The sequence below is a fragment of the Eumetopias jubatus genome, unplaced genomic scaffold (assembly GCF_037043125.1).
Source record: "Eumetopias jubatus isolate StellerSeaLion01/CBP00866 unplaced genomic scaffold, mEumJub1_p1.0 scaffold_2, whole genome shotgun sequence".
NCBI classification, from domain to species: Eukaryota; Metazoa; Chordata; class Mammalia; order Carnivora; family Otariidae; genus Eumetopias; species Eumetopias jubatus.
Genome location: NW_028274808.1, coordinates 160654686 through 160669974, shown reverse-complemented (window position 1 = coordinate 160669974; position 15289 = coordinate 160654686). Strand labels below are relative to the sequence as shown.

The window sequence follows — 15289 nt, the reverse complement described above, 5'->3', positions numbered from 1 at the left end:
GCCCTCTCTTCTTTCCCCCACCATTAAAATGCCATGATTTCTTAAAATCATTCTGTTCCCTACTTTAAAAATAGCTTACCAGCATAAGCATTACAAAAATTACTGTACTTAAATGTAGGGAAAGTTAATGAAAAGAAGGATTATATGTTTAAATGATACCCTTTAGCCGGCAAAGATTTTAGAAGTACAAATTAAATGCACAACATTATGTTACATGTTTCTGCTGTTTCCCAAATGTGTTTGCATATCAGAATCCCCCAGGGAGCCTTAACAAAAATCCAGATTTCTTCGTGTCACTTTTGTAGGTTTGCTGCCTGTCCCTTACCTCTTTACATAGATCAGTGTTTTGTAAATACATTTACTTTTCAAGTATAAACTCTCGTTTTTAAAGTTATAAGACTCACATGAAAAAGTTATTTATGTATCTGGCTGCCTATTTACTTGCACCCTGTTCATGCATGCAACCTGACAATGACAAGCCCTAGTACAGTGGATAGCTGTTTCTGCTGCCATGTTAATTTCCTAATGCTGGTATTTGTGACTAATGATTACATTGCCTTAATTTGAGTACTGTAGGTTGGTTGGGTAGCAAAGATAATACTCATTATATTTATAAAGTATTAATTTAGAAGTACACTTGTTTAGAATGTTTTTATTATTACTTTTTTGGGGTACTGATTCAGTCATTTTTTCTAGGCTTTATGGACACCTTAAAAAGTGTGTGTGAGTGTATACTCACATCTGTATATATACACACATATCACACACATGGAAAAAATTACTTCTACCTCCCCAGAGTATGTGTATGTGAATAAAACTTTTTACTTCATTTCTTAAATTAAATGAAATGAATTTAATGAGTTTTTAATCTTAGATAAGAACATTTATTCATTTTTTAAATTATGCTTTAATTTTAGGTCCTTTCTGAAAGATCTGCTACTGAAGTAGACAACAATTTTAGCAAACCACCTCCATTTTTCCCCCCAGGAGCTCCTCCCACCCACCTTCCACCTCCTCCATTTCTTCCACCACCTCCAACTGTCAGCACTGCTCCACCTCTGATTCCACCACCAGGTAAATAATAAATAAGTCATTTGATTTTGGAAAAAAAAAAAGTAATCATGAGTGTTTTTTTTATTTTTAATTCTAACAATTAAAATATATATTTGAAAATAAAATCTTCATTGATTATACTGCATTAAAATTATAATAGGAAACTTACATTAAATCTTCAATAGATTCACAGTGAATCTATTCATCAGTGAAACAGATCTATATGTGCTATTTCAGCATAGCAAAGAGAATATGCTAAAATAGAGAATGGACAGATGCTAAAATTGTGATCTAAAAGTATGATTGTGATCACTAAAGTTGCTAATTGTATACGGATAAATCCATATTGAATTGTAAACCATGTTAACTTGTTTTGAAAAAAGTTTTGGAGATACTTTTAGAATTGGAATAGGTTTAAAAAAATATATCCTGTGAAGTGAAAATCTCAGTCTGGTCATCTTTGTATACTGATTTCCTTTTAGGAGACTGCTTCTGGGTGCCAGGTACCTGGTACTTACTTCTTTTAAACAAGACAAAATTAAATTTCTATCGTATTTTCAGCCACTTTTGAGTATTTATTTTATTGGTGGCAATAGAAAAAATTCACAAGTAATCCCTAAATTTTATATTTTCACCTTACATCCAGTGGCCTTTGTTACTTTATTCCCAGTAAGCTTCCAATATTTATTCCCCTTAATCAGTTTTTAATGAAACTAACAAGATTGAGATAATAATTAACTTTCTTCCTATGGAGAATGCCAATAGTAAATGATAAAAACTAGTTCCTGGTCCTAATTATAATTACACATGTGAGATATGCTAAAATTTGCTTTAATAAAATCAGTTCATACTAAAGAGCCATGTCCACTCAGTCATTTCGAGAGAGCCATGCTTGTTTTAAGGTGCCAGTTGTGATCAGAGTACCTAGGCAAATAAAGGGTCTGAGTAGTCTTTCCCTGTAGTATTCATCCTTGGTCTCTATAAATGTCAGCTGTTGCATTGGACCTACAGCCACAGCACCTTTGATTCCCTTCCAGTGTCACTTTTATATTCAAAAAGGATGAGAATTATTATGAAAAACGACTGGTTTTAGAGACTGTGTTGTCTCAAAAACAGAGGAAAGAGAACACGGGATAGGTTGGAGGTGCTTATTCCAGACAACATTATTTCTAAAATTCAACGAATTTCTTGTTCTGGAGCATAAACCATTTCAGAAGTTGTAATTGGACCCATGACTCTTGGGTCTTCCATATGGAGAGTTTTCCATATGGTGAGAATTAACCAAAGGAAAAGGGAATGGAATGAAGACTTAGTGATTCATAGATGAGTCCTTTGTCTACTGAACATGATAAAATGTAGAAATAGTTAATTCTGAACATACTTGATTTGATGACACTAAAAGATAATCAATGTATGTGGTAATAGTGTTATGCCAGATTGCTTGGTAATCTTACTTTAACTTTACTAGGTATTAAAGGTGATTTAAAAGAATTTTTTTTTTATTACTAGCTAACATAGTATATCCCCAGATTGCTAACAGTTTATATAGTCAGCACTAGCTGTTGTGAGAGAGTAAGTGGTGTGAGTGAGAGAGAGGTATAAAAAATGGTGAAGAAATAAATACCTTTTTGGTATAAGAATATTTAGAAGCTCTATAGGATGTTGCTTATAGGCACTGGCATTATCTGGAAGCACACTTTTTTCCAAAATGACAAGACTACTCCATTTCTTTGCCATATAACTTCTGTTTATAAGGATAATAGCTTTTAAAAATGTTCAGATTATCTATGGCATTATACCGTAGAGTCACACTCCTTATTTTTTTGTTGTTTAGGTTATTTATTTATAGGCTTGCCTCGGAGATATTACAGTTTTAGACCACCTCAATAAAAAGAATCAAAATTTTGGTTTCTCAGTGCATATAAAAGTTATGTTTATACTCTCCCGCAGTCTGTTGAATGTGCAGTAGCATTATTTCTAAAAATACCTTAATACATTAATTAAAAAGTACTTTGTTGCTAAAAAATGCTTACCACCATCTGAGCTTTAAGTGAGTCATCTTTTGCTGACCTTGGGGTCTTGCCTTGATGTTGGTGACTGCTGACTGATCAGGATGGTGGTTGCTGAAGGTTGGAGTGGCTGTGGCAATTTCTTTTAATAAGACAACAGTGAAGTTTACCACATCCATTGAGTCTTCCTTTCATGAACAATTGATTTCTCTGTAGCAGTGATGCTGTTTGATAGCATCTTATCTACAGTAGAACTTCCTTCCAAATTGAAGTCAGTCCTCTCAAACTGTGCTGCTGCTTTATCAGCTAAGTTTAGGTAATATTCTCAATCCTCTTTTTGCCATTTCAACAATCTTCACAGCATCTTCACCAGAAGTAGGTTCCACGTCAAGAAACCACTTTTTTTTGCTCATCCATGAGAAGCAACTCCTCATCTGTTAATGTTTGGTCATGAGCTTGCGGCAATTGAGTCACGTCTTCAGGCTCCACTTCCCATTCTAGTTCTCTTGTTATTTCTACCACACCTGCACTTACTTCCACCACTGAAGTCTGGAACCCCTCACAGTCCTCCATGAGGGTCAGAATCCACTTCTTCCAAACTCCTGTTTATGTTGATATTTGGATCTTTCTCCATGAATCGTGAATGTTCTTAATGGCATCTCGAATGATGAATCTTTTCCAGAAGGTTTTCAATTTACTTTGCCCAGATGCGTCAGAGGAATCACTATCAATGGCAGCTATAGTCTTATGAAATGTATTTCTTCAGTAAGACTTGAAAGTCAAAATGACTCCTTGATCCATGGGCTGCAGAATGGATATTTTGTTATGAGGCATGAAAACATTAATCTTTTTTTTTTTTTTTTAAAACATTAATCTTAATGTATGTCTCCAACAAAGAGAGAGCTCTTAGGTGACCAGGTGCATTGTCGATGGGCAGTGATATTTTGAAAGGAATCCTTTTTTCTGAGCAGTAGTCTCAACAGTGGGCTTAAAATATTCGGTAAACCATGTTGTAAACAGATGTGCTGTCATCCAGGCTTTGTTGTTCCATTTATAGAGCACAGGCAGAGTGGATTTAGCATAATTCTTAAGGGCCCTAGGACTTTCAGAATGGTGAACATTAGCTTCAACATTAGCTTCAATTAGGCCCCCACAAGAGAGTCAGCCTGTCCTTTGAAACTTTGAAGCCAAGGCCTTGACTTCTTTTCAGCTGTGAAAGTCCCCGATGGCATCTTCTTCCAACAGAAGGATGTTTTGTCTACATGAAAATCTTTTGTTTAGTGTGGCCACCTTTATGAATGATCTTAGCTGGATCTTCTGGGTAACTTGTTGCAGCTCCTCCATCAGCACTTGCTGCTTCGCCTTGTACTTTATGTTATGGAGACGGCTTCTTTCCTTCAACCTCATGAACCAACCTCTGATAATTTTAGCCTTTTCTTGTATAGCTTCCTCACCTCTCTCAGCCTTCATAGAATTGAAGAGGGTTTTAAGGGCCTTGCTCTGAATTAGCCTTTGGCTTAAGGGAATATTGTGGCTGGTTTGATCTTCTCTCCAGACCACTCAGACTTTCTCTGTATTTGTAGTAAGGCTATTTTGCTTTCTTAACAGTTGTGTGTTCACTGAGTAGCACTTTTAATTTCCTTCAAGAATTTTTCCTTTGCATTCACAATTTGTATGTCGCAAGAGGCCTAGCTTACAGCCAGTTGGCTTCTGGCATGCCTTTCTTAACTAAACTTAATCATTTCTAGCTTTTCGTTTAAAGTGAGGGATGTGTGACTCTTCCTTTCACTTGAACACTTAGAGGCCATTGTAAGGTTATTATTGGCCTAATTTCGTTCTTGTGTCTCAGGAGAAGGAGAGAGACAGGCCAGTCGTTGTCGGTTAGTCAAGCAATCACAACACAAATAACATATATCGATTAAGTTTGCCATCTTATATATGATCAGAGTTTGTGGTGTCCCAAAACAGTTACAACAGTAACATCAAAAGATCACTGACCACAAATCACCATAACAAATAAAATAGTGAAAAGTTTGAAATACTGTGACAGTTACCTTAAATGTGACACAAAGACATGAAATTACAAACACTTTGGGAAATGACTCCAGTGGACTTGCTGAAATGTAGTGTTGCCTCAAACCTTCCAATTTGTTAAAAACACAGTAACTATGGAGCGCAGTACAGTGAGCGCAATAAAATGAGGTATGCCTGTAATGTTAATTTTCAGCTACATGCTTTCCATATTTTAAATACCTATCCAGATTTCCTTTGATTGCTTATTCTTAGAATTTCCGTGCTGTCCTGTCAGCATTTAAGGATACTGATTCAGATGAATTCTGATGCCGGTTTAAAAGCAATATCTAACTGTGGTATATTTGCTGGTGGCAGGGAGATACCAGTTCATACTAAAACCAAATATTTGTAAATTGAGACTATCTGAATTACTCCTTACTTTTACTAGATTTTGAGCTGTTGGGAGAGAAGGTAGTCTGTATTTCCATCAGTGTTTCCCAACAATGCTAATCACAAAGATCTTTTGTATACTTGACATTCCCTAAATAAGATAGCTGATTGAGTTAACATGTTTCTGTATCCATAACACCAGAGAGATTTTCAGATTGTACAGTCACACAGACACTTAGCAATCAAAGTGGTTACTAGCTTTTCCATAACAGTATGGCTGCATAGATGCTTACCAGCTGAATATAGGCCTTGATTAAAGCCACATTTTCAGTTTACCACAGAACCACAGATTACAGTATGTCCTGTAGAGTTCACTGTAATTTAGATCACCTTAAGAATCATAAGCAGCTAATGAAAGAAAGCTGTGGCTCAGGAGTCTTTTTATAAGTTTGCCTTAAAAAGTACTCCATTTTTCTTAGAGAAACCTTGGGTTTTCTTTTTGCTTCCTTGAGAAATACTAAAAGGAAAAAGGAAAAAAATCCTTTGAGAATTTAAACATATATTAATGTTGTCTTTGTTAACATTTGCTTTCAAATGCATATGCTTTCAAGTCTGTAGGCCTGTATATGCTGAGACAAACATAGTAATGATCTTTACACCCATGTTTGGGGATGTTAATTTTTTCATAAATTGGATTTTTTTCACAAATAGAACCATATATCCAGATTTGCGTGGAACCTACTTTATACCTTTATCCAGTATAACTCTTATTAAATTCACTCTCAGAAATGCCTTGATTTGGAGAAAAAAAATTTATGGCCAACTCTTAGAGGTTTCCAGGCATGACTCATTGCATAAGTAGATAGTTACTACTTAACCTCCTTAACAATGATGAGGTGATAGAGATTGCATGCATTCAAGGGACTTTTACTGTCAAATAGCAGACAAGGAGAGGTGTATTGCCTCCTACCCACCCCCCCAAACACACATCTACAGAGGTACATGAAACCTCGTTAGTAACAGAACAAAATATTTGCCACAATTGATTTGTGTCAAGAGTGGAGAAAGTTTTGTGTTGGACAGTACAGCAAACATGTAAAGGTCCTAAATTAATGTTGTGACATTTGGAGTAGATTTTTAAATGAAAAAATATTTAATGTGGTTTTCTGTTACCCATAGTAACAAGAGCTTGAAAACACGGATTATTCAACATCTTTGTTAATTTTCAGAAAATTTGTTATTCTCATCGCCTAGTGAACCACCCAATAGTTTCTATTCTGTTAAATTTTTCAGAAATACATTAGTGCAGCTTCATGCATTCAGTGAGTAATAGTAGAAATTCAGTTGACCCTTGAAAAACATCAGGGCTAGGGGCACCAACCCCCCAACCACTCAAAAATCCACATGTGACTGGACCTGACTGGACCTTCCAGAAACTTCTGATAGCCCATTGTTGACTGGAAGCCCTACTAATAACATAAACAGTCAATCAACACATACTTTTTATGTTATGTGGATTATATACTGTATTCTTATAATAAGGTAAGCTAGAGGAAAAAAATGTTAATATCATAAAGAAGAGAAAATGCATTTATAGGTCTGCACTATAAAAAAAAATGCACATTTAAGTGGACCTGTGCAGTTCAAAGCCCTCTTGTTCAAGGGTCACTTGTAATAGCTAATAATAGCTAATATATATTGAATGCTTATTGTTGGAGGCACTATTCTGAGCACATTTCGTGTATTAACTCAATATGATTCTTGACAATGACTAAAATAGGTATTACTCTAATTTTACAGAATAGAAACTGGGACTTAAAAGAGTTTAAGCTAGAAAATAGCAGAACCAGCAGGCGGTTTTGTCCAAAAGCCTGTTTTGTTAACTGTGTTGAATCGAATCATGTCATTTATGTGTATATTCCCCCCAATAATGTGTCTTTTCAAAGTTGTTTTTTTTTTTTTTTTCCAACTAGTTCCCTCATGTTGAAGTGCATGCATATGTATTTCTGGGTAGAGAAGTTATGGAGCTTGTAAAGAGCAGGAACCAGATTTTTTTTTTTTTTTTAAACATCCAGTTAGCTGAGATTTTGCTGTTTGCCTGATTTGTGTTAAGTCTGTTTACTGAATAAACCAGTTGTGATATACTTGTTTATTGGAAGAAGAATTGTAAAATTGGTAAGATTCATGTTATAGTGCAGTTGATTTTATGGTACTTTTTTATTGTGGTAAAATGTACATAATATTTATTATTCTCACTGTCTGTTCAGTGGCATTAAATACATTGACAGAGTTGTATAACCATCACTATGATGGTTACAGTTACACACTTCCTTATCCATAATGAAACTGTACTTACTAAACAGTAACCTTTACCCTATCCCCCAGCTCCTGTAGCCTCTATTCTTTCTTTCTCTGTGAATTTGCCTATTGTAGGTACTTCATGTAAGTGAAATCATTACAGTATTTGTCCTGTATCTGGCTTATCTTGTTTTTTAAACAATTTAATGTTTGTAAACTATTTTTTTAAAACTATGTTCAAACTAAATATTATAGACTTTTAATTTAGATTTTTAAATGTTAATTTTAGTGTCATCCTATTTTATCTTCATTTTTTATAATAGAGTTTATTGAAAGAGAGGAAGGCCAGATTTATTTTAGCTCATTTCTTATAACATTAATCAAAATTAAAGTTCATGTGACTATGGTTCTGTAAGTCTTCAGAACAATTAAAATCTAGTTCAGGATTCCATTAAGTAGAGGAAGGCTCTTTGCTTTACTGAAATACTGTATAGTCCAATTAGTGCAGACCACAGAGAACAATGATCCCTGCTTTTAAAGTTGTATATAGGGTTTGGCTGTTTATCTAGATTTTAAAATGTGTAGGATTCTGCATTTTAGAAGGAATTCCTAAATTCATTCCTAAAGACTATCATCAAGTACATTAGTGTCTCACTAGTCATGTAGTACTTTTATATGCACTTAAAAATTCATGTTCATTCCTTAAATATCTTGATGGTTTTGGGTTATAGCAGTGACACATGGGGTTAGGGAGAAAGGCAGCTCATATCTGGGGTCTTTCTGTATTTTCTCTAAGGCCTACATTGTCTGTGGATTAAGTTCTCTGTTAGCAGTCTGGTTTTAGCCCAGTGGCTCTTAAACTTTTTGGTCAGAGACCACTTTATACACTAAAAAAAATTACTACAATCTCCCAAAGAGCTTTTATTTATGCATGGTATATCTATTTTTTGTATTAGAAATAAAAACTAATAAGTTAAAATGTTATGTAAAAAATACTCATAATAAACCCGTTACATATTAGCATTAAGATATTTGTGTGAAAAATAATTTTTTCCAAAACAACAAAAAACAGTGTATAGAGTGGTCTTGTTTTACACTTTTGCCATTTTTTCTTTTTTTTTTTTTTTTTCTTTACTATGCAGCTTAATAGAAAAAAACTGGATTCTCCTGTTTGTTCCTGCATTAAATCTTTTGTGATTTCACATGTCATGTAGCCTCTAGAAAAATTTATTAGACACTTAGAATGAGCATGGAAATGGCAAATAACATCTTAGTATTTTTATGAAACTAATTTTAACCTTGCAGATTCCTGAAAGGGGTCTTAGAGACCCCCTGGAATCTCCAGATAACACTTTAAGAACTGCTACTTTGGCAAAAGCTTGGCCTATTCTAGATGAATATTATCCGCACCCTTTCTCAAGTACATTTTTGAGAAGCTGTTTTATTAATATAATACTTATTAAGCTATTTTTATAGTTCTGTAAGATTTTTGGTCTTATTCAGCAAATCTGCTTATTAACTGATGCTTTTTGCCAAAAATATATTTTCCAAAAGTACCTTTAAAAAAGAATTCCTTGAAATTTTTGAGAACTGTACTCATTTTCTCTTTTGTTTTTCTATATCAGTATTTTCAGTAAACTCAAAATAGGATGTTATTTTTAAAGGGTAGATGTTAGACGATATGTGTGTGTGTGTGTGTGTGTGTATAATTAGAAATATTGACACAGAAAAGCATGTAGTAGAAGGTAATATTTAAAGATTTTTATAAACCTTGACTTTATGTACTCAATTTCTTTGTGCTGAATTTACTTGCAAGCTTGATGACTTAGAAGTAGAAATCAGTGAGAAAGTGATCAAGCTTATCCATTTGTAACATAATGGTACTGATGAATTTAGAAGTTACTAGTGAGAACTTGGAAGCATAATTTGCGTAATTCTGCCATGCCTTTTTCTTTCACTTGACCTTAATAGACAAATGATAGGTAGTTATTAAACATATTTGTTAGCTGTTGCTGAGTAACAAATCACTCCAGAAAGTAGGGATTTAGAACAACATACGTTTATTATTGAACAGTTTTAGTGGGTTAGGAATGTGGGGACGGCTTAGCTGGGTCCTCTGCTTCAGTCTGCCACAGACTTTGGGATGGACATCTCAAAGGCTTGACTGAGAAAGTACTCTTTTTCAAGATTACTCACCTCTTTGTTGAAATCAAGATTCACTTCCTCTCCTACATGGCAGCTTGCTTCAGGAAAACATGCATGCCAAGAATACTGTAGAGGATACCAGCAAAATAGAAGTCACTGTGTTTTGTAATCTAGTCACAGAAGTGACATCCCATCATTTTGCTGGATTTTGTTTGTTAGAAATAAGTCATTATATCCAGCCCATACTCAGAGGGAGTGTATAAATACCAAAAGTATAAAAAGGCATAAATATCTGCAATCAGGGATCATTAGAGGCTGTGTCAGAGGCTACCTAGTATATATAAACTCTTTTCTGCCTTAGGAAAACAGTGATGGGCTGCATTGAAAATGAGCTCATACACAATTTTTATTGTTTTTTGTTGACTGCAGAGCCTCTATTAATTTTGTGCAAATTTAAAAAATATAGTTTAAATACCTTTCAAAAAGTATCACAGGGCTGATGCCTTTCTATTTTTTTTGCTTCAATTCCTTCAGTTCCCAAAGAGGATTTCAGGTCCCCCCACACCTTCATGCTTTCCACTGAAGAGTGTGCATTACAGGAAAAAGTAAATCTGATTCTCTTTTCTTTTGAGGATGCCAGGTGGTTATCCTATAGCTCTATCGTTTTACTTCAAGGTGTCACATGCTTTGTTAGTTTCATAAAAATTTGAAATGGGATTTATTTTATATGTATTGAATATTGTGGTGTTAAGCACTGCAACACACAGAGAAGTTTAGGATCTGATTTATTGATTCTCAAAGTATGGTCTCTGCTCAGCAACATTATCCTGTCCTTGTTAGGAATGCACGTTCTGTGGCCCCACTCCAGACCTACTGAATCAGAAATTCTAGGGAAGGGACCCAGCAATCTGTGTTTTAACCAACTGTCCAGGTGATTCTGGTGGTCACTAAAGTTTCAAAACCACTAATCTATCCAGTCCTCTTAGAACTTGAATATTACTTTTTCAAAAGCTTTGGCCTATAGTACTAGAAATCTTACTCTTACTACTGTTATGCAAAGCTTTCCAGGGAAATAAACATTTTTGTCCTACTCATTTTACAGATAAAGGAAACAGTAAAACACAGTACTTCCTTTGTGTAATTCTAGTCTGTTGGTGAGGGAGCGTGTGTTGGTCAGGAAGGTGGGAGTGTTGAGGGTGAAGATAGGAATTTTTCTCTTTCCTTATGCTGTTTCTCTTTTGTTAACAAAAGTCAAATTACTAAGTCATGATTTTTGTATGAGAGTTACATTGAACCAACATTATATCACATACTAAACTTTCGTGGTTGCATTTTGAAAATATATCCAATAATACTAAAGAATTGATTTGTATTGTGTTTCATCGACTGTGGTTCTCTTTGGGTGAACATTTACCAATAAAGAATTGCATTGAAATATCTTAGATGAAATAGAGGCCTCACAAGAAGGGCCTTTTTTAGTTCTCATGTTAACTTTGTGATGAGTAGATGATGACTGGAAAGACATCTTTACATATAGCATGAGTTTTCTTTTTGTTCTTAATTCTTTCCAGTTGATTTTTAAAAAAAACCTGTCCTATGATACTACTGTAGTGAGAATTAAAAGACTGTAATTTTAACAACCTTCATAGCATATTTAATAATTTGGTTACAAGTCTTTCTTTGTTTTCTGAAAATTTGTCAACTTAGATGTTTTTAAAGGCTAAATTTTGAGAGGGCTGACTAGTAATTTCTTATTTTGCATAAATTCACATTTTAGTAAGCTGTAGTGAACTTTAGAGTGATGCATGTTGCTCATGTGTTCATTTAAGGGTAGTTTATTAGGATTACAGAGTGTTTTGCTGAATTTCATACAGTTCTTTATCTTATACAGTAGCTTCTCCCCACCACCCCCCCGCCTTTATCTGCAAGGATATGTACCAGGACCCCCAGTGAGTACCTGAAATGGTAGATAGCATTGAACCTTATATATGCTATGTTTTTTTTTCCCATTCATACATAACCTATGATAAAGCTTAATTTATAAATTCGACACAGTAAGGGATTAACAACAATAATAAAATAGAACAATTATAACAGTATACTATAATAAAAGTTATTTGAATGTGATCTCTCCCTCTCTCTCTGAAAATATTTCAGTTGTACTGTGCTCACCTTTCTTGTGACAACGTGAGTTGATAAAATGCCTGTGTCCTGAGATGAAATGAGGTGAATGGCATAGGCCCTGTGACATAAATAGCGTTGGGCTACTCTTGACCTTCTGACAATACCATCAGAAGGAGGATCACCTGCCTCCAGAATGCGGTTGACTACAGATAACTGAAACTGGAAAGCATGGCTAAGAAGGGACTACTATACACCTAAAAAAAAAAAAAAATCATGTATTTAAATGTAAAAACTAGGTCACATAGTGAAGTTAAGTTAAACAGTGCTCTAAAAGACTTTATACTGTTCTAAAGAAAATTAGGTAATAGATATTAAGAATGTTTAATATGTTCTGCCTTTCTTACTTTTCCCGTTTAGTATGGTGTCTGGGACTCTGCTAGCTTATATTGTTTGCTGGATTCTTTTAGTTTAGTAATTTAGGAAGCAGCAAGGTAACTTCAGGATGGACAAGAATTGCCATTAAGTATTACACTGAGTTAGTAGACATTTGGAGGTCTAATGATTTTCGAAAAATAATGGCTTTACATGTCTTTTATATATCTTTTTCAGTCTTCTTGGTTTTGTAAGTTTAGCATATCCTTTTATTGTATGGGTGGTTAAATCAGGTGTTTCATTCTCCGTTTTAAAGCCACTGGCTGACTTAAGATTTTTTTATATAAACCTCTTATTCTGGTAAAACATGAACAGAACAATTCCAAATTATTATCAGATGTTTCCATTGACAAAATATTTGAAAGTAATTGTTTTCATTATTTTTTCGCCATGCATTTAATTAATGATTTTGACTTTCCCCCCCCCTCTTTTGGACTAATTTTGATGCAGTTTTTAAGATAGGATTTAGTAAACCATTCTGTGTTTTTTTCTATTTTCCTACCTAGAAGTGTCATTTTCCTTCAAACAAAAAGAATCTATCTGTATGTCACATAACTTTTACATTAGGATTTAAGGGCACATTTGACCAGTGTAAATTGAGAATGTTTATTTAAACATAGTTTATTTCTTAAAGTTTATAATGTGTGCAAATGAATGAGAGTCACTCAAATTAGTATTTACTGACTCCTGTAGAAAAAAATTGTCCACATTTATCTTAATGTGCCCTGGGGGTATATACATATGAATTGGCTATACCCCCCTTTTGTACTCCTACAAATCAAAGGAAATATTTTCCCAAATCCTGTCGACAATAGTAAAACGATCCAAATCAACATTCGAACGCCCCACAAAGCTTTACTAAAGTGAAAAGTCATCATCTTCAGAGTTACCTTGTATTACCTGCAGTATTAAAGAGCCCATTGATAATTTCCCTATTAAAATACTAAATAACAAGATCAGATGTTGATTATCAGACTTAGTGTTAATTTCATGGAGTTTGATATTTGTGCACTAAAAATGCACAGGTGTGCTTTTTTAACTGTTGTCTAACTTGTTTGTGATTACACCTAGTAGGGGAAATCTTGTTACCAAGTTGTTAGACTGGGTTTTCATCAGGAAGTCGGATGTTATACTGGAATTGTTGGTCCTCTGCAAGAAAACAGAATGCTTCTTTTGAGTGAATAAGCCAGGAAAATGAGGCGAGGGGTTTTATTTCAAAGGTTTTTTTTTTTTTTTTTTTTTTTTTTGGTGATGGCATAAATACATAACAGGTTATAAAATCCAATTACTATATTAAATTTCATCACTTGTTTTTTAGGTATTCCAATAACTGTACCACCTCCAGGTAAAACTTTTTTCATGTTTTCTCCATCATTGTTAATAAACATGAAATTTCAAGCTTATAGTTACAGGAGGGACAGTGTCGATGTGGTTAGACAATGGAATAGGCTTTTGGGATTTCAAGGTCCTATTTTCAGCTCTGCCTTTGCTTCATTCCAGTTTTGATTAAGATACTTAGTTTTCTTATATCTGTCTTACCCATTTTTGTAGAAATAGAGATTCTGAGAAAATTCTCACCGTATCAATTTGTTGAAGAAAACAGTATGGAATATAAAATAAAATTTTTATGAAAAAATGTTTTTTCAGACCAGTGAATTTTTTATATGATAAAGCAACTGCAAAAGAAGAGAAAGATCATTTATCTTGACTTTATCATGGTTTCTGATTTTTTTTTTTACCCTGTAAAAAAACTCAGTATTGTGAGAAAATATATTCTGAACCATACAATTAGATAGACTGACAGTTGGTCAGATGGCTGTTCTTAGAGTGGTGGTTAAATTGTTGATTGTTGTAATGGTGTGATCAATAGTTTATATGTGACCAGGAGGTTGTTTTTTACACTTTTTCGGTGTTTATAAAATGTTTTTAGATTGTGATGCAAATATGATAGCAAGTGTGTTTGTTACTGAGTTCAGTATTCAGAGCCAAGGAATATAAAGAGAAGGAGAGGTGACCATGCTTGGAAGGGTGGTCTGAATTCAAAATGACCTTGATAAAGAGAAATAGTGGAGTTTAGGTAGCATAGGATAGTATACATATTTAGTTGTGGAATAGTGAGTCACTAATTGTTTATCAGTGTGGCTAAAAAAGGACTATCAGGACAAGTCATAAAGGGATCATTGGTGTGTCTAGTTTAAAAGAAAATGTGTTTGAAAAGCTGTATAAGATAGGATTGTGGTCATGGCTAAACTTCACAGTTCTGAGATGTTTAATAAAAGAGTTACAGATCTTGAAATTGGGTATAGTGAAGATAAGCATGGTGAATTTGAAACAACTGGTAGCAGGGCCAAAAATTGATTTAAATGGACTTTGAGAACGGTTAAGAGAACTGGGATAGAATACTAAAGAAGGAGGCTAGTGGGAGTGTTTTCAAATATGCAGAGGTTGATAGAGAATATGATAATGGATTGCTTCTTGTTCTCATTCAGGACAGCATATGAATTGTAGTGTAAGAGATTTAAATTATAGAATTTAATTCATTTCCTAATAGTGAGGGTTGTTAAAACTTGGGGAAGGAATTGGTATCATAAGTTATTTAAGTTGAATCTTAAAGTCTTTTTTTGGGATGCTTTATTGCCTCTCTGAATTTGAAAGTGCAGAGTAGATAAACTGTTAAGGTCCCTTTTAGCCATATTCTATGGTATTTCATTTAGGTATTTTGAATTACTGAGAATACAGACCTCATGATAAAAAGGTGCAAGTTATTTTCTCTCCAAACTAATCCAAAAACTATATTATATGCCCTTCTTTGTAAAATAGTTCTT

The 15289-nt window shown here is 34.1% G+C and overlaps 1 protein-coding gene across 25 annotated transcripts in view; it reads left to right on the top strand.

Annotated features, from left to right (window-relative positions):
- The window catches only part of FIP1L1 (factor interacting with PAPOLA and CPSF1), a 77826-nt gene that overhangs the window by 43454 nt on the left and 19083 nt on the right, over window positions 1-15289 (top strand). For 13 of the 25 annotated variants that reach the window (XM_088021173.1, XM_088021165.1, XM_028100655.2 and 10 more), the window contains 2 exons: window positions 918-1074; window positions 13783-13809. In XM_088021173.1, coding sequence (XP_087877299.1) covers window positions 918-1074; window positions 13783-13809 — 184 coding nt within the window. The remainder of the gene's footprint in view (window positions 1-917; window positions 1075-13782; window positions 13810-15289) is intronic. The other 12 variants (XM_088021175.1, XM_088021174.1, XM_088021168.1 and 9 more) reach the window with 1 other exon arrangement.